Raw genomic sequence first — 23,163 nt, 5'->3', positions numbered from 1 at the left:
AGACGGACACAGCAAAGCTAACAAAGGACCGTGTGCTATTCTGAATGGTTGCAATGGAAACGTTCTGTTTACTGTGGTGGTGGTTACACTGCTGTGTGCGTTTGTCAAAACCCACAGAACTGCCCACCTGAGAGGGTGAGATTTACCCTATGTCAATTTCACTTCGATAAAGTGGACACGACCACCAGGGAGGGTGATGGACACGGGTGCTCAGGGGCATGTGAACTCACTCCCGCCTGAGCAGCATTTCTTTCCCTGTTTGCTGAGTTAGATGCTGTCACAGTGGTCAAACATTTACATTCTCCTCCCGTCTGAGAACATTTCACCTTTACTCCCCCAGCTCATGTATTCTCCGTACCTAGAAGAGTGTCTGGTACATAACAGGCACTCAACAAACATCTCAAACGAATGAAAGGCTCCGCAGAATTTGTATCAGACTGGAAGCCATCAGATCAGGAACACTGGGCCAGGGGGGTGGGGCACAGGACCCCAGTAACACCCAGTCCCAGCCGAGGGACACATGGTGACACCTGGCCCTCATGTCCACAGACAGGCTGCACCCCCAGGAGGCCGAGCCTCAGCGAAGAGGCCAAGGGACAGCTCCCCCACTGTGCTGGTGGGGGTCGCGTTGGCAGATCAGTTCCCCCTGCTTCATGTGAGGAAGCCAGTCTTAGCTAACAGGCGCCACGGGGTGGGTTTGAGACACCACATTCCCGGCTTCTGTGATATGGCTGGCCATCCTGAGGCCAAGGCGTCCTAAGACGAGGAGCCAGGCCTGTGTGTGTCTGTGTTAACTGGACTTAGGTGAGCAAGAGCTACCCAGGAGGTCCCTGATAAAAGCAACTGATAAAGACATGCAGAGAAGGCCATAAACATTTCAGCAAATTCCCCATCCAATGTGAGAAGAATTTTTTTTTAAAGGTTTGATAAAGAAAAAAAAAAAATTAAGATACTTATTGAGTGCCTACTATGTGCCAGGTACTGCATTAGACTCTGAAGGAGACAGTAACTACACTTTCAGCACTTGTCTGATTCGGGAGATGGATGAAGAAGTAACCTATAATAGTTATAAAGTGAGATGGTGTGGCAGTTCCTCAAAAGATTAAAAATAGTTACCATATGATCCAGTAATTTAACTTCTGGGTACATACCCAAAAGAACTGAAAGAAGGAACTTGAAGAGATATTTGCACACCCATGTTCACAGCAGCATTATGCACAAAAGCTAAAAAGTGGAAGTAACCCAAGTGTCCACGGACAGATGAATGGATAAACAAAATGTGGTATATACATACAACGGAATATCATTCAGCCTTAAAAAGGAAGGAAATTCTGACACATACTACGACCTGGATGAAACCTGAGGACATTATGCTAAATGAAATAACCCAGTCCCAAAAAGGCAAATATCATACGATTCCATTTATACGAGGTTCTTAGAGGAATCAAACTCACAGAGACAGAAAACAGAATGGGAGATTATTGTTAAATAGGTGTAGGCTTTCAGTTTTGCAAAATTAAGAGTTCTGGAGATGAATGGTGGTGATGGTTGCACAACAATGTGAACATACTTAATGACACTGAACTGTACACTTTAAAAAAGTTGTGTTGTGTTATGAATATTTTACCACAATAAAACAACAACAATAATAGTAATAATAATAATAAAACGTGATGATAATTGTCTATCAGGGCAGGGCAGGATGCGAGATGATCAAGCAGCAGGGACCTTTTTGAGTCTAGCAGTGAAGGAAGGTCTTTCAGAAGAAATAACTCAACCTGCTTAAATATAAAACTATTACCTGTTGATATTACAGCTGAGGTGTTGCTATGTATTTTCCTTGATCTAACTGGATTAAACATGTCAGTAAAAACATTCCCCTAACTCTTCCCAGTCTGAGGTCAGCAAACTAAAGGGACACATGGCAAATACCACAGACATGTGGGCCTCAGTTTCTGCCGCAGCTGCTCACCTCCCTGCTGCAGGGGAACACGGCTCGGTTCCAATAAAACTTTATTTATAAAAATGGCCAGCCCACCACAGTTTGCTGACCCCTGCTCTAAATAATTACTTCAAAAGCAATCATTCAGAATAGTTGCAAGGCCTCAGGCCCTTAATTCTTTAAAATTAAAAACAACTAGCATTTATTGTCTGAATGCATGTGCCAGCCCAGAGGTCAGAGAGCAATGCATCCCAGTTGGGGGAGCCACGACTGTCCAGACAGCACTAGACAAGGATTCTCATCTCAGAAACTAGACTCTGTTCCAACCTCACAAAGGTCAGACTCACTTTGTGGAGACCTTTAAACTCATAGCGCCTGTCCCGGAAGGCGCGCACCGTGTCCACATAGAAAGAGTTCTCCCGCTGGCAGATGGTGGTGAGGCGCTCCTCCACCTTGGTCACATGGATCTTCTTGTATGCTTTCCGGCAGTAATCTGAGGCACAATGGAGAGCAGGGAGCACATGAGACTCAACACAGCAGACAGTTGGACCTTCTGGACAAGGCCAAAGAAAGCTAGGATGCAAGAATGTCAATAAACACGGCTTTCTAGGTTAACACAAAGGAGCAGAAAAGTCAGAAAGATATGCTGCTAGTTTGTCATATCAGACAGAGGGCAGCCCCAGTACAAACGGGCCAAATACGCCAAGACCACAGCGGGGAGAGGTCATTATCTGAACACTTGCCAAAAGAGAAATGAAGAAAGGAAGAACTAGTTCACACAATCTGATCTGGTTCAACAACTGGTTTAACTGACCTCAGGCTGTGATGTACCAACACAGCCCAACGCAGGCCCAAAAGTCAGAGGAGACACAGTTTTTAGAAAGCTGCAGCTAAGTCCCAGGCTGCTCACCTGCCAGCCTCCTCTTCTCATATTTAGCCTGCTCCTCTCGGGACAGCTCATGGAAGGCCCGGGCTGGGCCCTCTGGGGTCAAAGGAGGGAACTTCTCTGACTCTAGCTGGTGCTGGATCCGATGGTACTCACTGCGACTGGCTGGCACTAGGAGGGGTAATGGGAGAAGAGTCTGTGATAAAGAACTGCCCACCTGCTTCCCGCTGAGCAGCCCCACCTGGGGCCGACACTCACTGAACTCGCCCCTCCACTGCCAGGCCATCTTCCTTTGGCAGTTTGCTCCAGGCTTATTGAAGTCACAGGCGGCGCATGTGGCCTCGTCCACCATGGCAGAAGGCTGTGGAGGGGATGGAGAGGGAGCAATTAGAGTTCAGGCAGAAAGAGCTTGATTCTGATGTGGGAATCTGTCTTACCTGCAGGCGGTTTGTCAGGATGATGTTGGGGTACATGGCCCCCACATCCAGGTGGTAGATAAGGGGACACTCAATTCGGTTAGGAACATCTTTCAGGGAGGCGAGCTTAGTCTTAATCTGATCACACACCTAAAGAGAAAGGGGAAAGAAGTGGAGGCTAGTGACCAAGATAAAAACTGGAGACTGCACAGCCAGAGTAACAAAGAAAGCACCACAAGTCCCAGATGGATGACTAACGGTGGCCACCAACAGCAGGCCCCAGAGGTGCTGGAGGCTTGCAGGAAAGGGCAGAACTCTAATGAGGACAACATCGTGGGAAATAGCAGCCTCTACCCCAGAACAGCTTTTGGGGTTGGGAGAAAACTGCCTAAGACTGTCTGTGGCCCGCTTGCCAGTGAGTACAGGACCCGGCTGGAGTATCAACAGCTACCCTTCCTGGGTGCCCCCGTGGTGCAGGCACGTGACACGCTGTCCCCGTCCCAGCGAGCCCTCACCTGATGGATGAGAAGGCTCTAGAGGTAGCGTGGGCTCAAGCACAGGCCCTCTTGGACCAAACACCAGGCTCTGAACCGCATGGTTCTAGACTGTCTCCAGCATTACTTTATAAACCAACGAATCAGATTTCTGTTTCCAGTTAAGGGTTGAGCTGTTAGCCTAAAAACTCTCCTGATACCAAACACCTAGAAATCTTGCATGAAATATGAAAACTATCCCTGTAAATGCAGAACTGAGCTTCTAAGTTATCCCAGAGTGCAAAAGTGAAGAGCAGACTCAAAACCAGAGCAGTCAGCTAACTCAGAGGGTGCCTGACAGAAGCTGGACCCTGTGTGGGGGTCCCCAGGACCACCCGCAGGGTTTGGTCACTCACAGTGAAAGGACGCAGCTCAATCAGCAAAGGGAAAAGGTGCATCGGGTGAAGTCAGGAGGAGCCCAGACTCCAGCTGGGATGAGCTTGATTCTTCCAGCACCAGACTGTGACAACACGTGCCAAGTGCTGTCCCCCAGGGAAGCTCCTAGACACCCAGCACCCAGGGTTTTTATTGGGGATGGTCACATGGGCACCTCAGCCTGCATGTACTAAAACTACGGACTCCCAGAAGGAGAGCAGGTGCTCAGCATAAAACACAATGTTTGCACAAGCAATGTAGCTACGTGAGGCACTCCTATCAGAGAAAGGCGAGAAACCTCCTGAATCCCAAGTTCCCAGGTGCCAGCCAAGGGCCAGCCTTGCACGCAGGCCTTTCTGAGGACGGCCATCTCACGCCCACAGTGTAAGCTCTTCTGCACATTTCTCATACCTCCTCGGGGAAAGGCAACCTACACACTACAGGAAGATGAAATGCAGAGCCCCAAATAAAGGCAGGACTCTCAAAGGCCACTTCTGTAAAATGATAAACTAGAACAAATCTGCTCACCAAAACCACCACTATTCTGGGCTTTGGACGAAGAAATGTCTTCCCTGAGCACCTGTCACCACAGGCCAGTCCTTCCAACAGGTCTGTAGTTTATGTACTCCAGTTGGTCTGGGAACCCTCCAGCCAAGGAACCAGATAAGAAGGAACCCCAGGCAGGCGTCACTTCTGTGGAACCAGGCAGAAACAACCCTAAAACTACCTGATGGCCCTCAACAGGCTGCCTGGGACTTCCTGCTGAAGATGAATTCACATTCCAAAACTACAGATCATGGGAAGAAACACCCAAGACCGAGAGCAGACACAGTGGGAAGAGACCCCTGAGAACTTCAGAGAATAAACCTCCTGGAGTAAATGCTAAAATGAGCATTGCTAAAAATACTAAAGACCAGAGGCAGCTGCGTCAGGTTGCAGGAGAAGATGGCAGTCTCCACAGACAAATTATGAAAACAGAATATATACATATTGGGGCCAGCTCCGTGGCTTAGCGGTTAAGCATGCACACTCCGCTGCTGGCGGCCCAGGTTCGGTTCCCAGGTATGCACCAATGCACTGCTTCTCCGGCCAGGCTGGGCCGCATCCCGCATGCAGCAGTTGGAAGGGTGTACAGCTATGACATACAACTATCTCCTGGGGCTTTGGGGGAATGAATGAATGAATGAATAAATAAATAAATAAATAAATAAATAAAACAGAATATATAGCCTGAAAGTAGAATGTGGACCTAAATATCCAGAAGCTCCTCCACCAGTTAGATTTGTAACCAAAATTAATATGAATGGAATAAATAATTCCAGTGGAATGGTGGGTGCATGGAGCATACCGGTGTTAGCAAAATGGCAAAATTCATATAGCATTAAAGTTGTACTTCAAGAGCTAAGACGTCTAATGATGTCCAAAAAAAAACATGAAGCTTCCACAGCCACCAGAAAGACAAACATACAACAATTAATTTTAGTGGATCTCAAACTTGTCTTAAATCAGCAACCTTTTACTCATGTTAATGTCTTGATTAAATATCACGATGCAGAATACCCACACATTAACTAAAAGAATTCCAGCTGGTAAACATGACGTGGACATTTGTAAGAACATATTTAATATATGTACACCCATTATGTTTTTAGGTAACAGGAGGAAAAATGCAGCACAATTTTTTTTCTCTTAAGGCATTGTCATTTAAGCATAAACCTGGAGTACTCAAAATGGAATTCAGGTTTACAAGATCAAAGCATGGCGAGAAGTGTCAGATGGCTATTTAAGCATGTGTGTTTCTGAAAAGTAAAAATCTCAAGAAGGAAAAACAAATAGCATGCTTTATCCATCTTGCTTAATGAAAGAGCTTCAGCTGAAATTGTCTAAAGCAGCAGGCACAATGAATATTGTCATAAATTGCGTTAATTTTTGAAGCAGTGTGGGTGCTAACTACTAGTAGTATCAAAAATATGTTCAGGATTGGGGCTGGCCCAGTGGCACAAGTGGTTAAGTGCACGTGCTCTGCTGCAGGGGCCCAGGGTTCGCCGGTTTGGATCCCGGGTGCGCACCGACGCACCATTTGTTAGGCCATGCTGTGGCGGCGTCCCATATAAAGTGGCGGAGGATTGGCATGGATGTTAGCCCAGGGCCGATCTTCCTCAGCAAAAAGAGGAGGATTGACAGATGTTAGCTCAGGGCTGATCTTTCTCACACACAAAAAATATATATATATATATATATGATCAGGATTGTTTTTTTGTTTGTTTTTTTTCTTTTTTCCCCCAAAGCCACAGTAGATAGTTGTATGTCATAGCTGCACATCCTTCCAGTCGCTGCATGTGGGACGTGGCCCCAGCATGGCCGGAGAAGCGGTGCGTCGGTGCGCGCCCGGGATCCGAACCCGGGCCGCCAGCAGCAGAGTGCGAGCACTTAACCGCCAAGCCACGGGGCCGGCCCTGTTCAGGATTGTTTTGATACCTATATTTATAATTAAAAAAAATTTCATGGGCGAGGTCGATGAATTTCTATTAAAAGTTGCTCCTGTGTATTACATGTAACAGACATGGTAAATATTTGTTTACAGTGTTTGACAAACCATGCATTTAAGAGTAAGGGAAATCAACAAAAAGGAAATAGGTGTATGAATATGTGATTTTGAGATTAAAGATAGTCTTAAAATGTAAATAAAATGTGGAACATGTCCTCAAAAAAAAAAAAGAAAGAAATACTAAAGACAAAACAAACATCTAAAATACAGGAAGAGAAAGAGTCCCCTTTAAAAAAATACATAAGTAAAGCACATTTGAAAAAGAACCAACAGGGTCAGCCCCGTGACTTAGCAGTTAAGTGCGTGTGCTCCGCTGCTGGCGGCCCGGGTTCGGGTCCCGGGCGCGCACCGACGCACCGCTTCTCTGGCCACGCTGAGGCTGCGTCCCACATACAGCAACTAGAAGGATGTGCAGCTATGACATACAACTATCTACTGGGGCTTTGGGGGGGGGGGGAATAAATAAATAAATAATTAAAAAAAAAAAAGAAGAACCAACAGAACTTTCAGAAATAAAAATATTGTCCTAAAAAACAAAAGTAGTCACTGAAATCATATAAGTCTCAATAAAGCTCAACAGGCTTCTTTTTTTTTTTTTTTTGGTGAGGAAGATCAGCCTTGAGCTGACATCCACGCTAACCCTCCTCTTTTTGCTGAGGAAGACCAGCTCTGAGCTAACACCTATTGCCAATCCTCCATTTTTTCCCCCCAAAGCCCCAGTAGATAGTTGATGTCATAGCTGCACATCCTTCTAGTTGCTGTATGTGGGACGCGGCCTCAGCATGGCCGGAGAAGCAGTGCGTTGGTGCACGCCCGGGATCCAAACCCGGGCCCCCAGTAGCGGAGCACGCACACTCAACCATCAAGCCACGGGGCCGGCCCTCAACAGGCTTCTGATGGTCATATATTTTTGTTCACTCCACACAACGTAATACCCAGTTAAATCAGAACATTAGGTATGTACTTATTTTGATAAGTTTATTTTGTATAAAACGTACACAACACCAAAATTTGAGAACTACTATATTTAGGAGTTAATCTAATAATATTTATTAGATAATTTAATACATTGGCATTCTTAGACAAATTGGCTAAAAAAATCGTTTAGATCTGGAATTAGCAAACCTCTGTACAGGACCAGATAATAAATACTTTAGATTTTCTGGTCACACACAGTCTGTCACATTTCGTTTTTTACAACCTTTAAAAAATGTAAAAGCCATTCTTCACTTGCTGGCTGTACAAAAACAGGCCTCATGGGGTGTAGTTTGCCAACTTCTGCTTTAGACATTCAAGAGGAGAGAAAACTGAAAAACACCTAAATAGACGCAAAAATTAGCCAGAAGAAAACAATTAACCAGGAGGGTGGCCATCTTTTTTTAATAAATACATTAAATTTGGTAAAGTCAGATTAGAAAATCACTTCAATGCAAAATTGCCCTTGGTATTAAAAAATTCCATAAAACCCTCCAAAATAAAAAACACACCCAAATTTGTAAGGAAAAAATGATTAAAAGAAATAATATCTATCATACAGAACAGGACACACCAGAAACGTAATACTTATTATTTCTCATTGAATTAATCATTAAGAGAACAATCACTCTATCCTTCTCCGCTCTAAGGCATGTTCTAAAATACTACTTAGGGAGGGAAGACAAGAAGGTCCAAGCAAGAAGGGAGGAAGGCTGGGATGACTAAAAAGCTAAGTTCGGATGGCGGGACTACACCTGGACATGTCAGATGTTGCTGTGAGCCCCCAGCTGACACCTCCAACTAGCCGTGCTCCACACCACTGCCGGGATGATCACTCAGGAACACAAAGGTGACCCTGTGGACCTTTTCCTAAAGATCCTCAGCTGCCCTTTAGGGAATACTCTCAGGGACTTTGGAAACACCTAACAAGAGATCTACCTGTCATCTAGAAAGAGCTCACTTCTGGATTCACTAAGGCATCTGGAGGCCCCTGATGAGCATCAGCCTCACTCTCCTCACTCATTTAGTTGTTTCTTAGACTTGAAAGCAATATCTTTGTTCCTTGTAAAGCATTCTTTAACTCATATTTGTTATTCAGCCTAGACTCTCTTCTTCCCAGGTTGGTTCATTGAGAGTATATGATAGCTGTAGCTGGCAACAGCTGCACAGTACTTTACAGTTTGCAGAGAATAGTGAATCTGCTACAAGATGTTTCTTGAAATCAATCCTAAAACTGGTAAAAACTCCAAACCACTAGAATCACTGAATATGCTGTAGTATTGAGTAGTGCGAGACCCGAGGTGTGCCACGTCCAAAGGAACAGAACCAGCAAAGTGGGAGGTGCCTGGGGTCTCCAGTCATGGGAACACTTTGTAAATGGCGCTTTCTAACTATTATTTGATGGATTTTATAGTCACTATATCCTACTCTGTAATATGCAGAAATTTACTGTCATCGTTTTTATTTTTTATTTATTTATTTATTTTTGTGAGAAAGATCGGCCCTGAGCTAACATCTGCCAATCCTCCTCTTTTTTGCTGAGGAAGACTGCCCCTGGGCTAACATCCGTGCCCATCTTCCTCCACTTTATATGGGACACCGCCACAGCATGGCTTGCCAAGCAGTGCGTCGGTGTGCGCCCGGGATCCGAATCGGCGAACCCCAGGCCGCCGCAGCGGAGCGCGTGCACTTAACTGCTTGCACCACCGGGCCCACCCCCAACTGTCATCATTTTTAAAGTCTCCTTAACAACAAAAAATAAATAAGAAGCCTCCAGTGGCTCCTCACTGCCTACAAAATAAAGTCCAAGTGAACTGGGCATGAGACCCGTCGCCTGCCTTTCTCCATCCCATATCAGTCCACCACCATGTTCCAAGAGCCAGCTCAGGAGCCCATCGCCTCCTCTGCGAAACTCTCCTACTCACTAAGTCGGGTCATTCACCGTGACTGCGACACCGCCCTGTCCTGCCGGACCAGACCGGAAGAGACCCTGTGTCTTCTATCCCCGTGCCTAAGCACCAGCATGCAGTAGGCACATAATAAACCTGCTACTGAAAGAAGCCAGTCTATAAAGCAGAGCATGTGAACAGACGGCTTCTCCTGCCTCCCTGCCGAGTGTTACCTCTTGAAAGTTGGTGACTTGCTCCACGGGCACCTTCTCCTCTTCCTCGATGGCATGACGCATGGTCTTCTCCACCCGCTGCAGCAGGAAATCAAAGGCAGCAGGATTCTAGTGCAAATGATAGAGAGGACACGGGTGAGATGGGAAAACACCCTGGTACCACCCAACCTACCTCAGTTAGGAGGCTGCAGAGAGAACGTTCCAGGAGTAGCCAAGTGCTTGCCCTGCAGTGCCCTAGATAAGGGCAGGCCAGACAAAGGACGTCCAGTGAGGGGCCCTCAAGGAGAGAAGTGGGCAAAGGATTTACTTCAGCCCTTGTGGCTTCGGGGTCCCACCCCAGCACTCGATGGGAAGAGGCCCAAGCCTCAGGAGAGCTGGGAGGGGCGCACCATCCTGAACCGGCAGGGGATGTCGCTGCGGAACACGCCTGACTCGAGAGCCTCCACATGGCCGCCCACGTAGGTCTCAGCGTCCAGTACGTGGCCATCGTCTGTCAGCTTGTTGAACTCCTGCTCCTGTTTGTTGGGGAAGATGATGTTGGCGTGGAACGCCTGCACCATCAGCAACGCCTCGCACAGCGTCCCGGAGCCCTTCCGCAGCACCTACAGGGAAGAGCCAGGCTTTGAATCAAACACCAAAATCCCACAGCCGCATCCGCCTTGGCTGTCTGGGACCCGATCCGTTAGGTAGTGTGTTGAGAATGGTTTGAGGGGCCAAGAGAGACACTGACCTCATCAGGCTCCATGGGGATAATGGTGCACAGGGCAAATATAAAGGGGTGGACGTACTTCATGTACAGGTAGTACGTGGCTACGGCATCCGACACCGAGTACGTGGCCAGAGTCTGAGGAGAGAATCAGTAAGTCAGGTCAACAAGGCACCCAGTGAGCACTGCACCAGAGCGGAAGGTGAATGCACGGAGGTGGTGCACATGCCTGGGGCTGCTCGGTGGCCATCCGGCACATGTCCTCAGGGTCCAGCTCCACGGGGTCGTAGCCCAGCTTGGCTTTGGCAGCTGCCTTGAGGTTATGGCTGCCCACAGGAAGGTAACTATCCCTCTTCACCCACCTAGGAAGAAGATTGAGAGCAAAGGCCAGAGGTGATTCCAACATGAAGCCCAGGAACCCATGGGAGGGGCAAAGCTGAACATATCACAGGAAGACACAGAGTCCTAACAGGTACCTCAAGGATCTCCACCAAGACCCTGCATGCCGCAGGCCTCTTGTGAAAACCTGTCACCCAGGTCCAGTTAATTTCACAGATGTACCCCCAAACACTAGGAGATGCCAGAGCCAGTCTTCTCAGCCCTGTGGCCTTCCCTCTCACCCTCAGAGAAATACAAAGGTGAGCGGGCAGGAACCCACACCCTCCAGCCTCTCCCAGACCCCTCCGCAGCTTGTCCCTTTGGTGCTGCTGGGGTCGCCCTGCTCTCCCCTCAGGCCCGTTGTCAAACTCCTCTACTCTCCTTACACAGTCCTTTCAGCATGGAAACACTCAAGGCCACTTCATGCCCCTCAACCCTGTGCCCCTCTCCACTTCCTCCCCACCACTGACACCACTGTCTCCCTGAGACCTGTAGCTTCCTACTGGCTGCGTCCAGTCTCACCCCCTTCAACCTCTCTACGCTATTGGCCATCCTCTCCCCTAGAAATGCCCCGCTGTGGCCTCCCTGGCATCGCCACCTCCCTTGAGGGCCCCCACCTCTTTCCTTTTTACTCCTCTTCTCCAGTCCATCCACTACCACAGTTCTTACCACATCGCTGTGCCTCATGGTCTCTGGATCATCCACGTGGATGGGGCTGCCAAGTCTGCTTCTACCTTGAATGTGAGCTCTGCCCTACCCCTCAGGAGCCCATCCCAAACCCTGAGAACCAGCGTTCCCCGTGCCTCATACGCCCCTCCTCCCCAATCCATAGATTCCCATGTCCAGCCCTCTCTTCACCCATTCACATTACGACTCGGCCTGCACCCTCCAACCCACGTGCCATAACACCAAGGCTAAACAGAAAATGGATCAAGCTTTAAATGTGTTGATGGCTGTCCGTGATGGCCAAGATAAAACCCACCTTCCTCACAGGGCACAGAAGGCCCATGAGACCTCCTTCCTCTCCAACCTTCCCTTTGGACACTTCGGGCTACCGCACATGCTTATCCTGAGCCTAGACACCTCAGCCTGTCTGGACACTGTGCTTGTCCTTCGAGAGATAGCCTGGCTGCCGCCTCCCAACCTCATGTAGAGAAGCTGAGGCCCCTCCAGGAGCCCCCGAAGCACCAGGACCTCACTCTACCAGGCCTTTCTTTCTGGTCTGGCTTACCCACCCCAAGGGCCAATGCTCAACATCTGTTTGCTGACTGAACGAATCATGAAGAAACGATGAAAGACAGCACATCCCTAGATCTGGCCAGAGCTGGCAGCTGCTGTCCTCTCAAGTGATGGGAGCTGCTTCTCAGAAGCCATCTTCCTCCCTCAAGAGGGTGTGACAGGACCAGCGTGTGTGAGAGGGGAGCCTTGGATCTCCCTCACAGGAAGCCCTTGAGACACTACTATGAGCTTCCGGGTAAGCTGCAGGGCCTACCTAAGACAGTCCATGTGGATGCACTGGGGCGCCTTGTACTCCCCCTGGCTGTCCTTCTGGAATCCTATTTCCTGGTACATGCTCAGTCCGTGGACCGCTGCTCTGGCCTCCACAAACGGCCTAGGGACAAGCACAAAGGGGCATTTAGTCTCTAATTCCGTCAGAGACAAGGAAGACTGCCCCCAGGGGACACTCGAGCAAACCTGGGAACTCCTAATGGAGTGAGGAGCCCACTCACGCCACCAAGCGGTGCTCCTCATCCCCTTCCCCCAAACACCTTTTCCTTCCATATTAACTGTTTCTAAGTGTACAGTTCAGTAGTGTTAAGTATACTCACATTGTCGTGCAACATCCCCTCCTGAACACTTTTTAGTTACTCACAAATTAGACATAAGACTCACCAGTCAAAAAAATCCCCGTTGTAGGTGACCACAATGGTGGGTTTGGTCTCCTGGACATGTTCAAACCATCTTTGGATGAGATGAACCTGAACTCAACAAATCATAGCAGTCAGTCGCTTTTTCTCTTCCTCAAGCTATTTCCAAGTACCTCTCCCAAAGTTCAGGAAAGGCAACCTCACGTCAGTCCTTTATTTCCACCCCCTACCCATGCCTCCAAGTGAACAAGGACCACACCACTGACAACCAAGTCCAGTGAGTTGCGGTTCTGATTAGATAAACGCCAAGGCCTTAAAAGTGTCAACATGCCTCTTATTCCCATTTTACCCCAAATATTGGGCAGTTTCCCAAGTGACACCTCTTTACCTCATCGGGTTCATTGAAGACACAAAAGGGCCCCTCATATTCTGGCTTGGGAGTGAACTCGAAATCTTCAATATCTTCTGAAACAATCTCCCTGTTGGTGATGAGGTAGCCCTGGGAAGTTCATTAGCAGTCAGCGTGAGTTAGAGACACAACGTTGAAGATACACCTCTCAACACATGGACCAGAAACTCGAACTACAAAAATCTCTGCAGCAACTTGAAGGTGCCCTAGTTTCCTAAGAAGAGACACACTACTTAAATCCCAAATGTCTCGGATTTCTATTGGAAGGCAGGAGCATGGCTGGATGTCAAAACAGCTTGCTTGTTCACTTTCTTGGACTCCACTCACTCATTATTTACCCAAGAAATACTAATTGTGGGGTGGATGCTATTTTGGCTTGGGGACTAGATGATGTCCCTGTTCCTAGGGAGCTTATATGCCAGAAGGCACTGCTTACCTGACCATCAATCATATAGGAAATCATCATAATCTGGTCAGTCTCAGCATCAGGAAACTTGAGGGGCAGTTTGGTCGTCTCAATGTCAAATGCCAAAACCACAGGGTCCTGGAGGGACAAAACGTAGTGTTAAGTTGGCCACAAACAAAGCTGAGATCTGGAGACCTCAGTGGTCCTCTCGACACCCACCACCTCCACCTCCAACTCCAGTTGCTAAAAGCAAGAGTCAAGCTGCCATGGGAAAAGGTTCCAAAAGAAGTGGGACAGGTATCTTGGGGTTGACAAACCTATGTCAATACCATGATTCACTGATGGTATGAAAATTAAAACATGTACGAGAAAAGCCTAGAGCACCTGATTCTAGGAAAAGCCTAGAATTACAGAACACCTGAGTCTCAAAGCTCTTTAAGATGCATTACCTCATTTTGACCTTGATGACAATCCTGACAGGAGAGTGCAGTACAGAGCCAGTATCTTCATTTTAGAAACGAGAAAATGGAGTAGAGATTTTCCCAAGATCACAAAGCCATCCTTGAACCAAGGCCTTCCAGTTATGAACCCATTTTTCACATCACTTTGTTATCAACCACCCAAAATGGAAGTCAGAGCTTTCCCTCAAACATTCAGATCCAGCCTAGCTCAAATACTGATGTCACGTGGTGATGTATAGATGCAAAGTGAAATTAAACTCTCAGGTCAGTAACTGATGATAAAAGTGACTACTCCATAATTCTTTTAAGAAAGTATTTGACGAAAAAGCAAACAAATCGTTGAATTAAATTCCCCTTTCAGCACTGAATTAGATCTCTCCAGAAAAAAGTGGAAATTCAGGATGGAGGAAATGCAAGCAGTACTTACGGGTCGTTCAACAAGGTCATCCCGGCGGGCAATTTCCACTGGAAAGGTGTTTCCTCGGTATCTGACATTGTACCAATGAGCCTGCAGGACATGTAGTACATTAACTAAAGAACTTGACTTCTGTCCAGGGCAGTCTGTTTCTCTACGGATTTATCCTTCAATATCACCTCCTGGCTGTTAGGAATTGCCTGTAAGTGATGGGCCACTCACCACATGGATCTTCAGGTCAATGGAGAGGCGGATGTGGTAGGGCACATCATACTCTCGCATGTCCACAATATTGTCCAATTGGTCAGCGATCTTCTTAGAGGTTTCCTCTTCATCAATAATCACACTGCCTCCTTGCAGAACACTGCAAAATGGAGAGAGAGAGCAGCTTCTCAACTACACTCTGCTAGGGGCTAGAGGAGGGGAAGACTAGAGTCCAAACGGAGTAAACACAAAAGGTACATTGAGGTGGCTCAGATGACCAGGACAGGCCTTTCTTAAGGAATGACCTGGGAGGACCCCCCTAGCTGAGGAGCAGACACAAGAAAATTCAGCATACACTTAGGATGTGTGTGTTTTCTAGGATTCAAGTTACACCACAATTAAAAGGAGGAAACACTCTGTGACTTGGGAGGCACATCTACAGACGTGACCCATCCTGGTTGAGCTTGTTTCATCAAGAAAATGAGGATGACAGTAACAGGCCTACCAGCAGAAGCATCGTGAGGTAACAGCCACAAAACTCTCGGCACGGTGAAATGAATGGTAAATGGTAACTATTTCTGTATCGTAGTTATTCTTATCATATCCAAGGGGGAAAAAACCACCACTAGAATATTCACTCAATATTAGTCCACTAAGCTTCCAAATACTGAATCAACTATTAACGGAAAAAAAGGACAGACTGAATTTTAGAGAAGGCTCAGGCCTCTGGGGACTCAGTCTCTGGTTATACCTTGCAATACACTCTGAAAAGTAATTTATGGGCCATAGGGGGAGGGAGGCTACAGAAATGTTCAGCCATCACAAATTGATATTCTTTTGCCAGAGAATATGATAGTTCTTCTGAAGTCAACATAACTTTTAATTAGCCAAGATTCCCTCTTCTTAATCTCTTACTCTGTTTCCTATTACTGTTTTTTGGTGTGTTTTTTTGTGAGGAAGATCAGCCCTGAGCTAACATCCATGCCAATCCTCCTCTTTTTGCTGAGGAAGACTGGCCCTGAGCTAACATCCGTGCCAATCTTTCTCCACTTCATGTGGGACCCCGCCACAGCATGGCCTGACAAGTGGTGTGTCAGTGCGCACCCGGGATCCGAACCCAGGCCGCCAGCAGCCGAGCACGCGCACTTAACCGCTAAGCCACGAGGCTGGCCCCTCCTATTACTGTTGATGCCTAAACACTTGATGAACAGTGTTTGGTGTCCTGGATTTAAATTTTTCTGTATAAAACCCAAAGTTCTCTGGAGAAGATGTGCTACGTAAATCTAGGCATTTAATAAAATTAGTAGACAGTTTAACACTTGCCATAAACCATGAAAACAGACTGTGTTAAGGTGGTGGGATCAGGACTCTATGTCTTTACTGTTACAGCAACTCAATTTGGAGCCACAAATCCACCCCCTATGTAAGAAAAGGACAGTGAAAATGTAAAATAAAACACAACCTGGGAAGCCACCATTTATTTAACACAAATGGAGCATTCAAGAAACTCTACTTAATTGCTCAAGTGTTTCCACATCAAACAAAGCTGATCACTAAGGTAACTTTACTGATGAGTTTTCCCACCTCCTAGCCATCTTGTCAACTTAGGAAAGATGGGGAGCAGTCCTGCTCTGCTTATGAGAACGAAGCTGACCTGGAGAGCATGGCTGTGTAGGTGTCGCTGGCACGGCCCTGCTCCCGATTCTTCTTCACGGCAGGGGAGATCTCCTTCCTCACTCTGACAAGGTCCTCCACGGTGTTGAAAGACAGCTTAATGTAATTTCGCTTCAAACCCACCAAGTGATTTGGCTACAGTGAAGAGATCGTGCTCATGAGTTCAAGAGAAAAAGGACTTTACTGGGAAATCAAACAAGAGAAACCCAAAGGTAAATGCACAAGTCAAAGAGTCAGCAACTCCAAAGTACCTTGCCCAATCCTGTGTGTTCTCTAAGAGGACGTACGGACAGTCCCAAAGCCCCAGCATCTTACTGCCCCACACCCACAGTGCTGAATTTGGCCTCTTCCCACCTCACCCCATGGGCAGGGTGGACTCGGCCTCATTTACCCTGGAAGGTCCAGGTGATACTCACCAAATCCAGATCCTCTTTGGGGACAGTCTCTACTTTAGCAATTTTACCCTGAAACTTCTTGGAGAGAAAAGATGAAACTTCTCGCTCACAACCCTAAATCAGGATCAGAATGAAAGGACTTTCCGTCAGTAAAATCCATTTCTTTCCTTGCTTGTTTCTCTAGAAGCCTCTTGATTTCCTGTTCTGGAGCCCCCACAGGACGAGGCACAGGTCGTGTGATTCTATGAACCACAGACTTACCTTTCTGGTTGCAATGTAGAAATATGGCTTGTAGGGCAAGGCCACCTGCAAGAGTCACCAATCCATCCAGGGGCAACAAGAAAGAAAAATGGGAGAAAAGTGAAGACAGGCTGTTTGCTGTTCTACCTGTAAGCACCCTAGATCCAATGCATCCTTGACCTTGACATCTCTTAAGGGAGATGGTGCAACAGGAAATTAGGACCTGCGCATATTGCAGGGGCAAGAGTCTAAGAAACATAACACCGCTCATCTTTCAGTCTTTCTGAGCTAGCTTCTCTTAGGACATCTTAAGTGGGGACTAACGCCACTCCAAGGGGCTCATGTTCCCCATGGGCTTTGGGCAGCTGCACACTAGAAGCCTCCCAACCTTTCTCTTCATAGTTGCAGAGACAAATGAACACTGATCATTTTGGGCCCAGCCACGCCACATCACCGAGTAGGTGTTAGCTTCTTGGAGTTCAGGGGCTTACCTTAAATCTGCTCCCATCATCTTGAATAAAGTAGTAATCCACTGCACTGACCAAGCGTTTATCTTCATCTAGAACCTCAGTCTAAGAAAGAATCAGTCAACATGGCACCAAGTTATCCTCTACACAGTACAAGAGCCCTTTCCTCTGACTCTTTGGGAAATGGAGCACTCTAAAAAGAAAACCTTTCCCCACCCCTGCATAAACACAACGAGCTCCATTCACAAGAACCACATCATAACAGCCTCCAGACAGGGATTTCTCTCAATTTCTTCCTCATCCTTGAAAGCTTTATTCTTATGGGTAACAGGGACACCCCTCACCTTAGTCTTCCCAGTGGCCTCTTTATGGCCCAATGATGTTAAAGAGGAAAGCAGGAGAGCTACAAACAATCCCATCTCTACCTGTATCACCCAAACAGGTTCCTGCCAGGTGTCACCCACTCTTCAGACAAGGGCTATGTCACAACAAGGGGTGCAGCTGCCATCCTGAGTGGGAGGAGGACAGAAGACAAGCCCAGGTGCTTACAGGGTGCATGTTGATAAGCCAGCCTGTCTTCTCACCAGGCTCCTTGAGTCTCTCAAAACCAAACCGCAAATCCATCTTATCCGTCCACTGACTGCGCTCCAGGCGCTTGAGCGCGGAGACAGAGGAAGAGGGGCCATCATCCCTGAGTGAAAGGAGGAGAGAAATCCAGTCTTCACTGATCATGACGCCATCCACTCCTGCAACCCTCAGTCCACCCAGGGTAAGCATTTCAGATGTGACAGGGTAGATGCATCTGCATCCCTGAAAAGCCTCACATTTGGCAAAACAGCCCATTAAAATAACAGGACTCATGGGAAAAATATGACTGGAGCAGGACCCTCAAAACCTGTTCAACTCTGTAACCAGAACACTAATGAAAACAACAATCATGTCTGGATGCTCCTGCCTCATGGGATATTAAAAATGCACAGGGCCGGCCCCGTGGCTTAGCGGTTAAGTGCGCGAGCTCTGCTACTGGCGGCCCGGGTTCAGATCCCGGGCGTGCACTGAAGCACCACTTCTCCGGCCATGCTGAGGCCGCGTCCCACATACAGCAACTAGAAGGATGCGCAACTATGACATACAACTATCTACTGGGGCTTTGGGGGGGGAAAAAAAAGGAGGAGGATTGGCAATAGATGCTAGCTCAGGGCCGGTCTTCCTCAGCAAAAAGAGGAGGATTAGCACGGATGTTAGCTCAGGGCTGATCTTCCTCACACACACACACACACACACACACACAGATAAATAAATAAATAAAATGCACAAAGCCCAGCATTTCACTCTTGGGCATTTATCCCAGAGAAACAAAAACTCACATTCACACAAAGGCTTGTTTGTGAATGTTCACAGTAGCTTTATTCATTATAGCCAAAAAGTAGAAATAGCCCAGATATTCCTCAACAGGTGAATAGTTAACCTGTGTTATATCCATCCCAGAGAATACTATTCATCAATAAAAAGGAACAAACTTACTAACACATGCAATAACTTAGATGGATCTCAAGGGAATTATACTAAGTGAAAAAAACCAACCCCCCCAAAATTATACACTTCATGATTCCACTTATATAGCATTCTTTTGTGTGTGTGTGAGGAAGATCAGCCCTGAGCTAACATCCATGGCAATCCTCTTTTTGCTGAGGAAGACCAGCCCTGAGCTAACATCTATTGCCAATCCTCCTCCCTTTTTTTGCCTTTTTTCTCCCCAAAGCCCCAGTAGATAGTTGTATGTCATAGTTGCACATCCTTCTAGTTGCTGTATGTGGGACGCCACCTCAGCATGGCCAGACAAGCAGGGCGTCTGTGCGCGCCCGGGATCTGAACCCGGGCCGCCAGTAGTGGAGCGCGCGCACTTAACTGCTAAGCCATGGGGCCGGCCCCCTATATAGCATTCTTGAAATAACAAAATTAGAGATGAAGAACAGATTAGTGGCTGCCATGGATGAGGGGGAGGGAGGAATGGAGGTGGCACTGGCTATAAAAGGGTAGCATGTGGGATCCTTGAGACAGAACTATTCTGTGTCTTGATTGTGGTGGTGGTCACGAATATACAATATGCACCCAACTAAATACATACACAGACATAAATGAGTGTCTGTGCATTCTGTCTATGTCAATTTCCTGGGTGTGACATCCTGCTCTAGTTATGTAAGATGTTACCATTGCGGGAAACTGAGTTAAGGGCATATGGGATCTCTCTGTATAATTTCTTTTTTTTTTTTTATAATTTTATTTATTTATTTTTCCCCCAAAGCCCCAGTAGATGGTTGTATGTCATAGCTGCACATCCTTCTAGTTGCTGTATGTGGGACGCAGCCTCAGCATGGCCGGAGAAGCGGTGCATCGGTGCATGCCCAGGATCCGAACCCAGGACCCCAGTAGCAGAGCACATGCACTTAACTGGTAAGCCACAGGGCCGGCCCCTCTCTGTATAATTTCTTACAACTGGATGAGAATCTACAATTATCTCAAAATAAAGAGTTGTTTTAAAATTTATTTTTTAAATATTAGTTCCCAAATTTATTAGTTTCTTGCTAAAATAGAATTAACAACACCTACCATACAAGATTTTTATGCATATTATAATAGACAACAAATGTAAACGCCCTTTGAAAACTGCAAAGTTGGCAGCACAGTACAATGCATAAAAGAGCAAGAATATTGATGACTAAGTTGGATGGGATTCTAGTTCTGCCAAAACTGAGCAGTAACGATTAAATCACATGATGCATATGATGTGCAGATAGGGTTCTCTGTATACAGTGGGTGCTCAATAAATAGTATGTGTGATATTTATTAAAGATCAATACAGGGGCCGGCCCGGTAGTGCAGCGGTTAAGTGCGTGCGCTCTGCTTCGGCGGCCCGGGGTTCCCAGGTTCGGATCCCGGGTGCGCACAGACGCATCGCTTGTCAAGCCATGCTGTGGCGGCATCCCATATAAAGTAGATGAAGATGGGCATGGATGTTAGCCTAGGGCCAATCTTCCTCAGCAAAAAGAGGAGGATTGGCATCGGACGTTAGCTCAGGACTAATCTTCCTCACCAAAAGAAAAAAAGGAAAAAAAAAGATCAATACAAATATAAAGGAATATCCACTTTTAGTTGTCTACAAGGTAAAATTTTGTAATGACAGTTATTTGAAACAAATCAGTTCAATGAACTATTCAATTCGTCTGTGTTTTCAGTCATGTAATTTGAGTTGGAAAAATATTTACTGAATGCTTTGGGTACTACTCTGTGCTAGTCCCATGCAAATGACGCACAGTACTGGCACAACCCCTGAGGTGGCCACAGCACATCTGGGAAGGTGCATTTCACATGAGTCAGTAGGAAAGTGAAACAAGAGTGTTTGCAATGTATTGGGCTGCATGGTTCAGCCTCACTGTATGAGCGTTTAGAGAGGGCAGTGATCCAAGCTAAGCCATTTTCTCCTTTACCTAGTTTATAGACATTGAAAGATGGCTTTAATTTCTATACAGCAAAGTCATTAACCATATTTTTACAGAGATGTTTGTTTTAAACGCACAAAAACAAGAGAGCCGAGATGCTGGTTTATGACTGCTGAGCACAGAGAAAAGTGCAGCCTGCCATCTGAGATTTGTGCAAAGCTGAGGTACACCTCACTGGGGAGGGAGGCCCTGGTGCAAGCGCTCATATGAAGTTTGCTTCATATGAAATTTTCTTCAAATAGAGCCGACAGGGCACATAACTGTGCAACACTCCAGCTAAGAGCTTTTTCCTTTCCTAATGAAGATTGTAATTCTACCCCTCTATTCCGATCCCCTTGCCTAGGGAAAACTGCAAATGAACCAATGTAATCGCCACATTTTACTGACATCATTCTCCTGTTTATCAATTGCATATGAGCTAACTGGAGTTAGGGAAACACCTGTTGCAGCAGAATAAACTATACCTTAAAAACATGATATATCTTCCAGGATGCCTGGGTTTAGATGTCAGTACAACCACGTATGGATAAAAATGGGGATATAATATTGCTCTGTGTGAGAGGAACTATCTCAACTGACAAGGAAACTCACTTCTCAGCTCTATAGTACCAGTACATCTGCCTCAAACTTCCCAAGCCTCTCTCTGGCTAGGATCTTGTAACAACTCTTCACACGGATTTTATCATAAACCTTAAAATAAGTACTTGATGAAGACTTTCCACCACCAGAACTATCTAAACCTGTTAGGATTCTAGAGCTTAGGTTCATCCCAAATGGTTCACAATCTTTAACTCCAGAGGTGTGATTTCATCTAGATAAACCAGAATAATTACAGTTTACCCATGTTCGAAAGAGAACAATCCTTCCGTTTACTAGCATTCCCACTTAAAAAAAAAAAAAAATTGTTAGTTTCTTCTTTAAACCACAGTTCTGAGATTCTGAACCTGTATATTTTTGGCAAGAAGGTCTATTTATTTGTTAAGCCAAGTATATTCTCCACTCCTCAAAAATGTATAGCTAAGAATCAATATCCCATGTCTTTTTGTCTTAATGTAAATAAATGAGTTACTTTGTAAAGCAACGAGCAGAGAAAATATGCACGTGTTTAGAGTGATGCTCTAAACACAAGCAAGTGGAGGGCCGGCCCGGTGGCTTAGCAGTTAAGTGCGCGCGCTCCGCTGCTGGCGGCCCGGGTTTGGATCCCAGGCGCGCACCGATGCACCGCTTCTCCGGCCATGCTGAGGCCGCATCCCACATACAGCAACTAGAAGGATGTGCAGCTATGACATACAACTACCTACTGGGGCTTTGGGGGAAAAACAATAAATAAATAAAAAATTTAAACACAAGCAAGTGGAGGTGGTGAGTGGAGATGGTAAATATCTATTTCCTGTGCAGAATCGACCAGATTCCCACCACTCTGCATCCTCAGTCAAACAGGCATATGTAGATACACTAGTTCTCATTCTTGCTAGACTGCTCTCCCTAAAAGTGTTCTTCCAAAGAACAGGGCAATGTGGGTTGTTTCACAGTAATCCAGGTCTCAAAGACATTCTCTCCCAACAGGAATAGACATTCATTCCTTCCCTTCCATCGCCTCTCACTTCCCAGGATCTGATTCCAGCTCCTTGCTAAATGTTTCCAGGTTCTTAGGATACCACAATTCTTGATGAAATTATATGACCATTCCATCTCTGACCACTATTAGATTTCTCCACAAGGTGAGTGTTTTCAAAATATTGCCCTATCATTTTTTTTGTGTGTGTGAGGAAGATCAGCCCTTAGCTAACATCCATGTTAATCCTCCTCTTTTTGCTGAGGAAGACCAGCTCTGAGTTAACATTATTGCCAATCCTCCTCCTTTTTTTTCCCCTTTTTCCCCAAAGCCCCAGTAGATAGTTGTATGTCATAGTTGCACATCCTTCTAGTTGCTGTATGTGGGACGTGGCCTCAGCATGGCCAGAGAAGCAGTGCACTTAACCACTAAGCCACGGGGCCAGCCCTGCCCTATCATTTGACCTTGCAATTCCACTTCTAAGAATTTATGCCAAGGAAACTGATGTACGGGAAATAATTTCTTTTATGTAGATGTTCATCACGGATTTGTTTATAAGAGGAGTAAAAAAAGGAAGCAGTCTAAATAAGCTAAATATACAAAACAGAGATCAAAGAGAATTAAAAAAAAGGTTTGAACCAAGTTTGTGCAGAATTCATGTCCTTAATTACCACAACATATTTCACCC

The 23,163-nt window shown here is 46.3% G+C and overlaps 1 protein-coding gene and 1 pseudogene across 5 annotated transcripts in view; one reads left to right on the top strand and one right to left on the bottom strand.

The window, feature by feature from the left end:
• POLE (DNA polymerase epsilon, catalytic subunit) overlaps positions 1 to 23,163 on the bottom strand; it is a 61,452-nt gene that overhangs the window by 36,212 nt on the left and 2,077 nt on the right. For all 5 annotated transcript variants that reach the window (XM_058531170.1, XM_058531171.1, XM_058531172.1 and 2 more), the window contains exons 2-20: positions 17,970 to 18,111; positions 17,445 to 17,525; positions 16,975 to 17,019; positions 16,735 to 16,827; positions 16,299 to 16,453; positions 14,663 to 14,804; positions 14,453 to 14,533; positions 13,595 to 13,702; positions 13,138 to 13,248; positions 12,775 to 12,860; positions 12,374 to 12,493; positions 10,733 to 10,865; positions 10,528 to 10,641; positions 10,187 to 10,399; positions 9,798 to 9,905; positions 3,266 to 3,394; positions 3,087 to 3,189; positions 2,853 to 2,999; positions 2,290 to 2,435 (exon numbers count right to left, since the gene is read on the bottom strand). In XM_058531170.1, the coding sequence (XP_058387153.1) occupies positions 2,290 to 2,435; positions 2,853 to 2,999; positions 3,087 to 3,189; positions 3,266 to 3,394; positions 9,798 to 9,905; positions 10,187 to 10,399; positions 10,528 to 10,641; positions 10,733 to 10,865; positions 12,374 to 12,493; positions 12,775 to 12,860; positions 13,138 to 13,248; positions 13,595 to 13,702; positions 14,453 to 14,533; positions 14,663 to 14,804; positions 16,299 to 16,453; positions 16,735 to 16,827; positions 16,975 to 17,019; positions 17,445 to 17,525; positions 17,970 to 18,111 (2,257 nt within the window). The remainder of the gene's footprint in view (positions 1 to 2,289; positions 2,436 to 2,852; positions 3,000 to 3,086; positions 3,190 to 3,265; positions 3,395 to 9,797; positions 9,906 to 10,186; positions 10,400 to 10,527; positions 10,642 to 10,732; positions 10,866 to 12,373; positions 12,494 to 12,774; positions 12,861 to 13,137; positions 13,249 to 13,594; positions 13,703 to 14,452; positions 14,534 to 14,662; positions 14,805 to 16,298; positions 16,454 to 16,734; positions 16,828 to 16,974; positions 17,020 to 17,444; positions 17,526 to 17,969; positions 18,112 to 23,163) is intronic.
• LOC131398632 (ubiquitin-conjugating enzyme E2 variant 2-like) lies at positions 3,494 to 5,832 on the top strand (annotated as a pseudogene).

The sequence above is a fragment of the Diceros bicornis genome, chromosome 35 (genome assembly GCF_020826845.1).
Source record: "Diceros bicornis minor isolate mBicDic1 chromosome 35, mDicBic1.mat.cur, whole genome shotgun sequence".
Lineage (NCBI taxonomy): Eukaryota > Metazoa > Chordata > Mammalia > Perissodactyla > Rhinocerotidae > Diceros > Diceros bicornis.
This window is presented reverse-complemented; position numbering and strand designations above follow the sequence as displayed.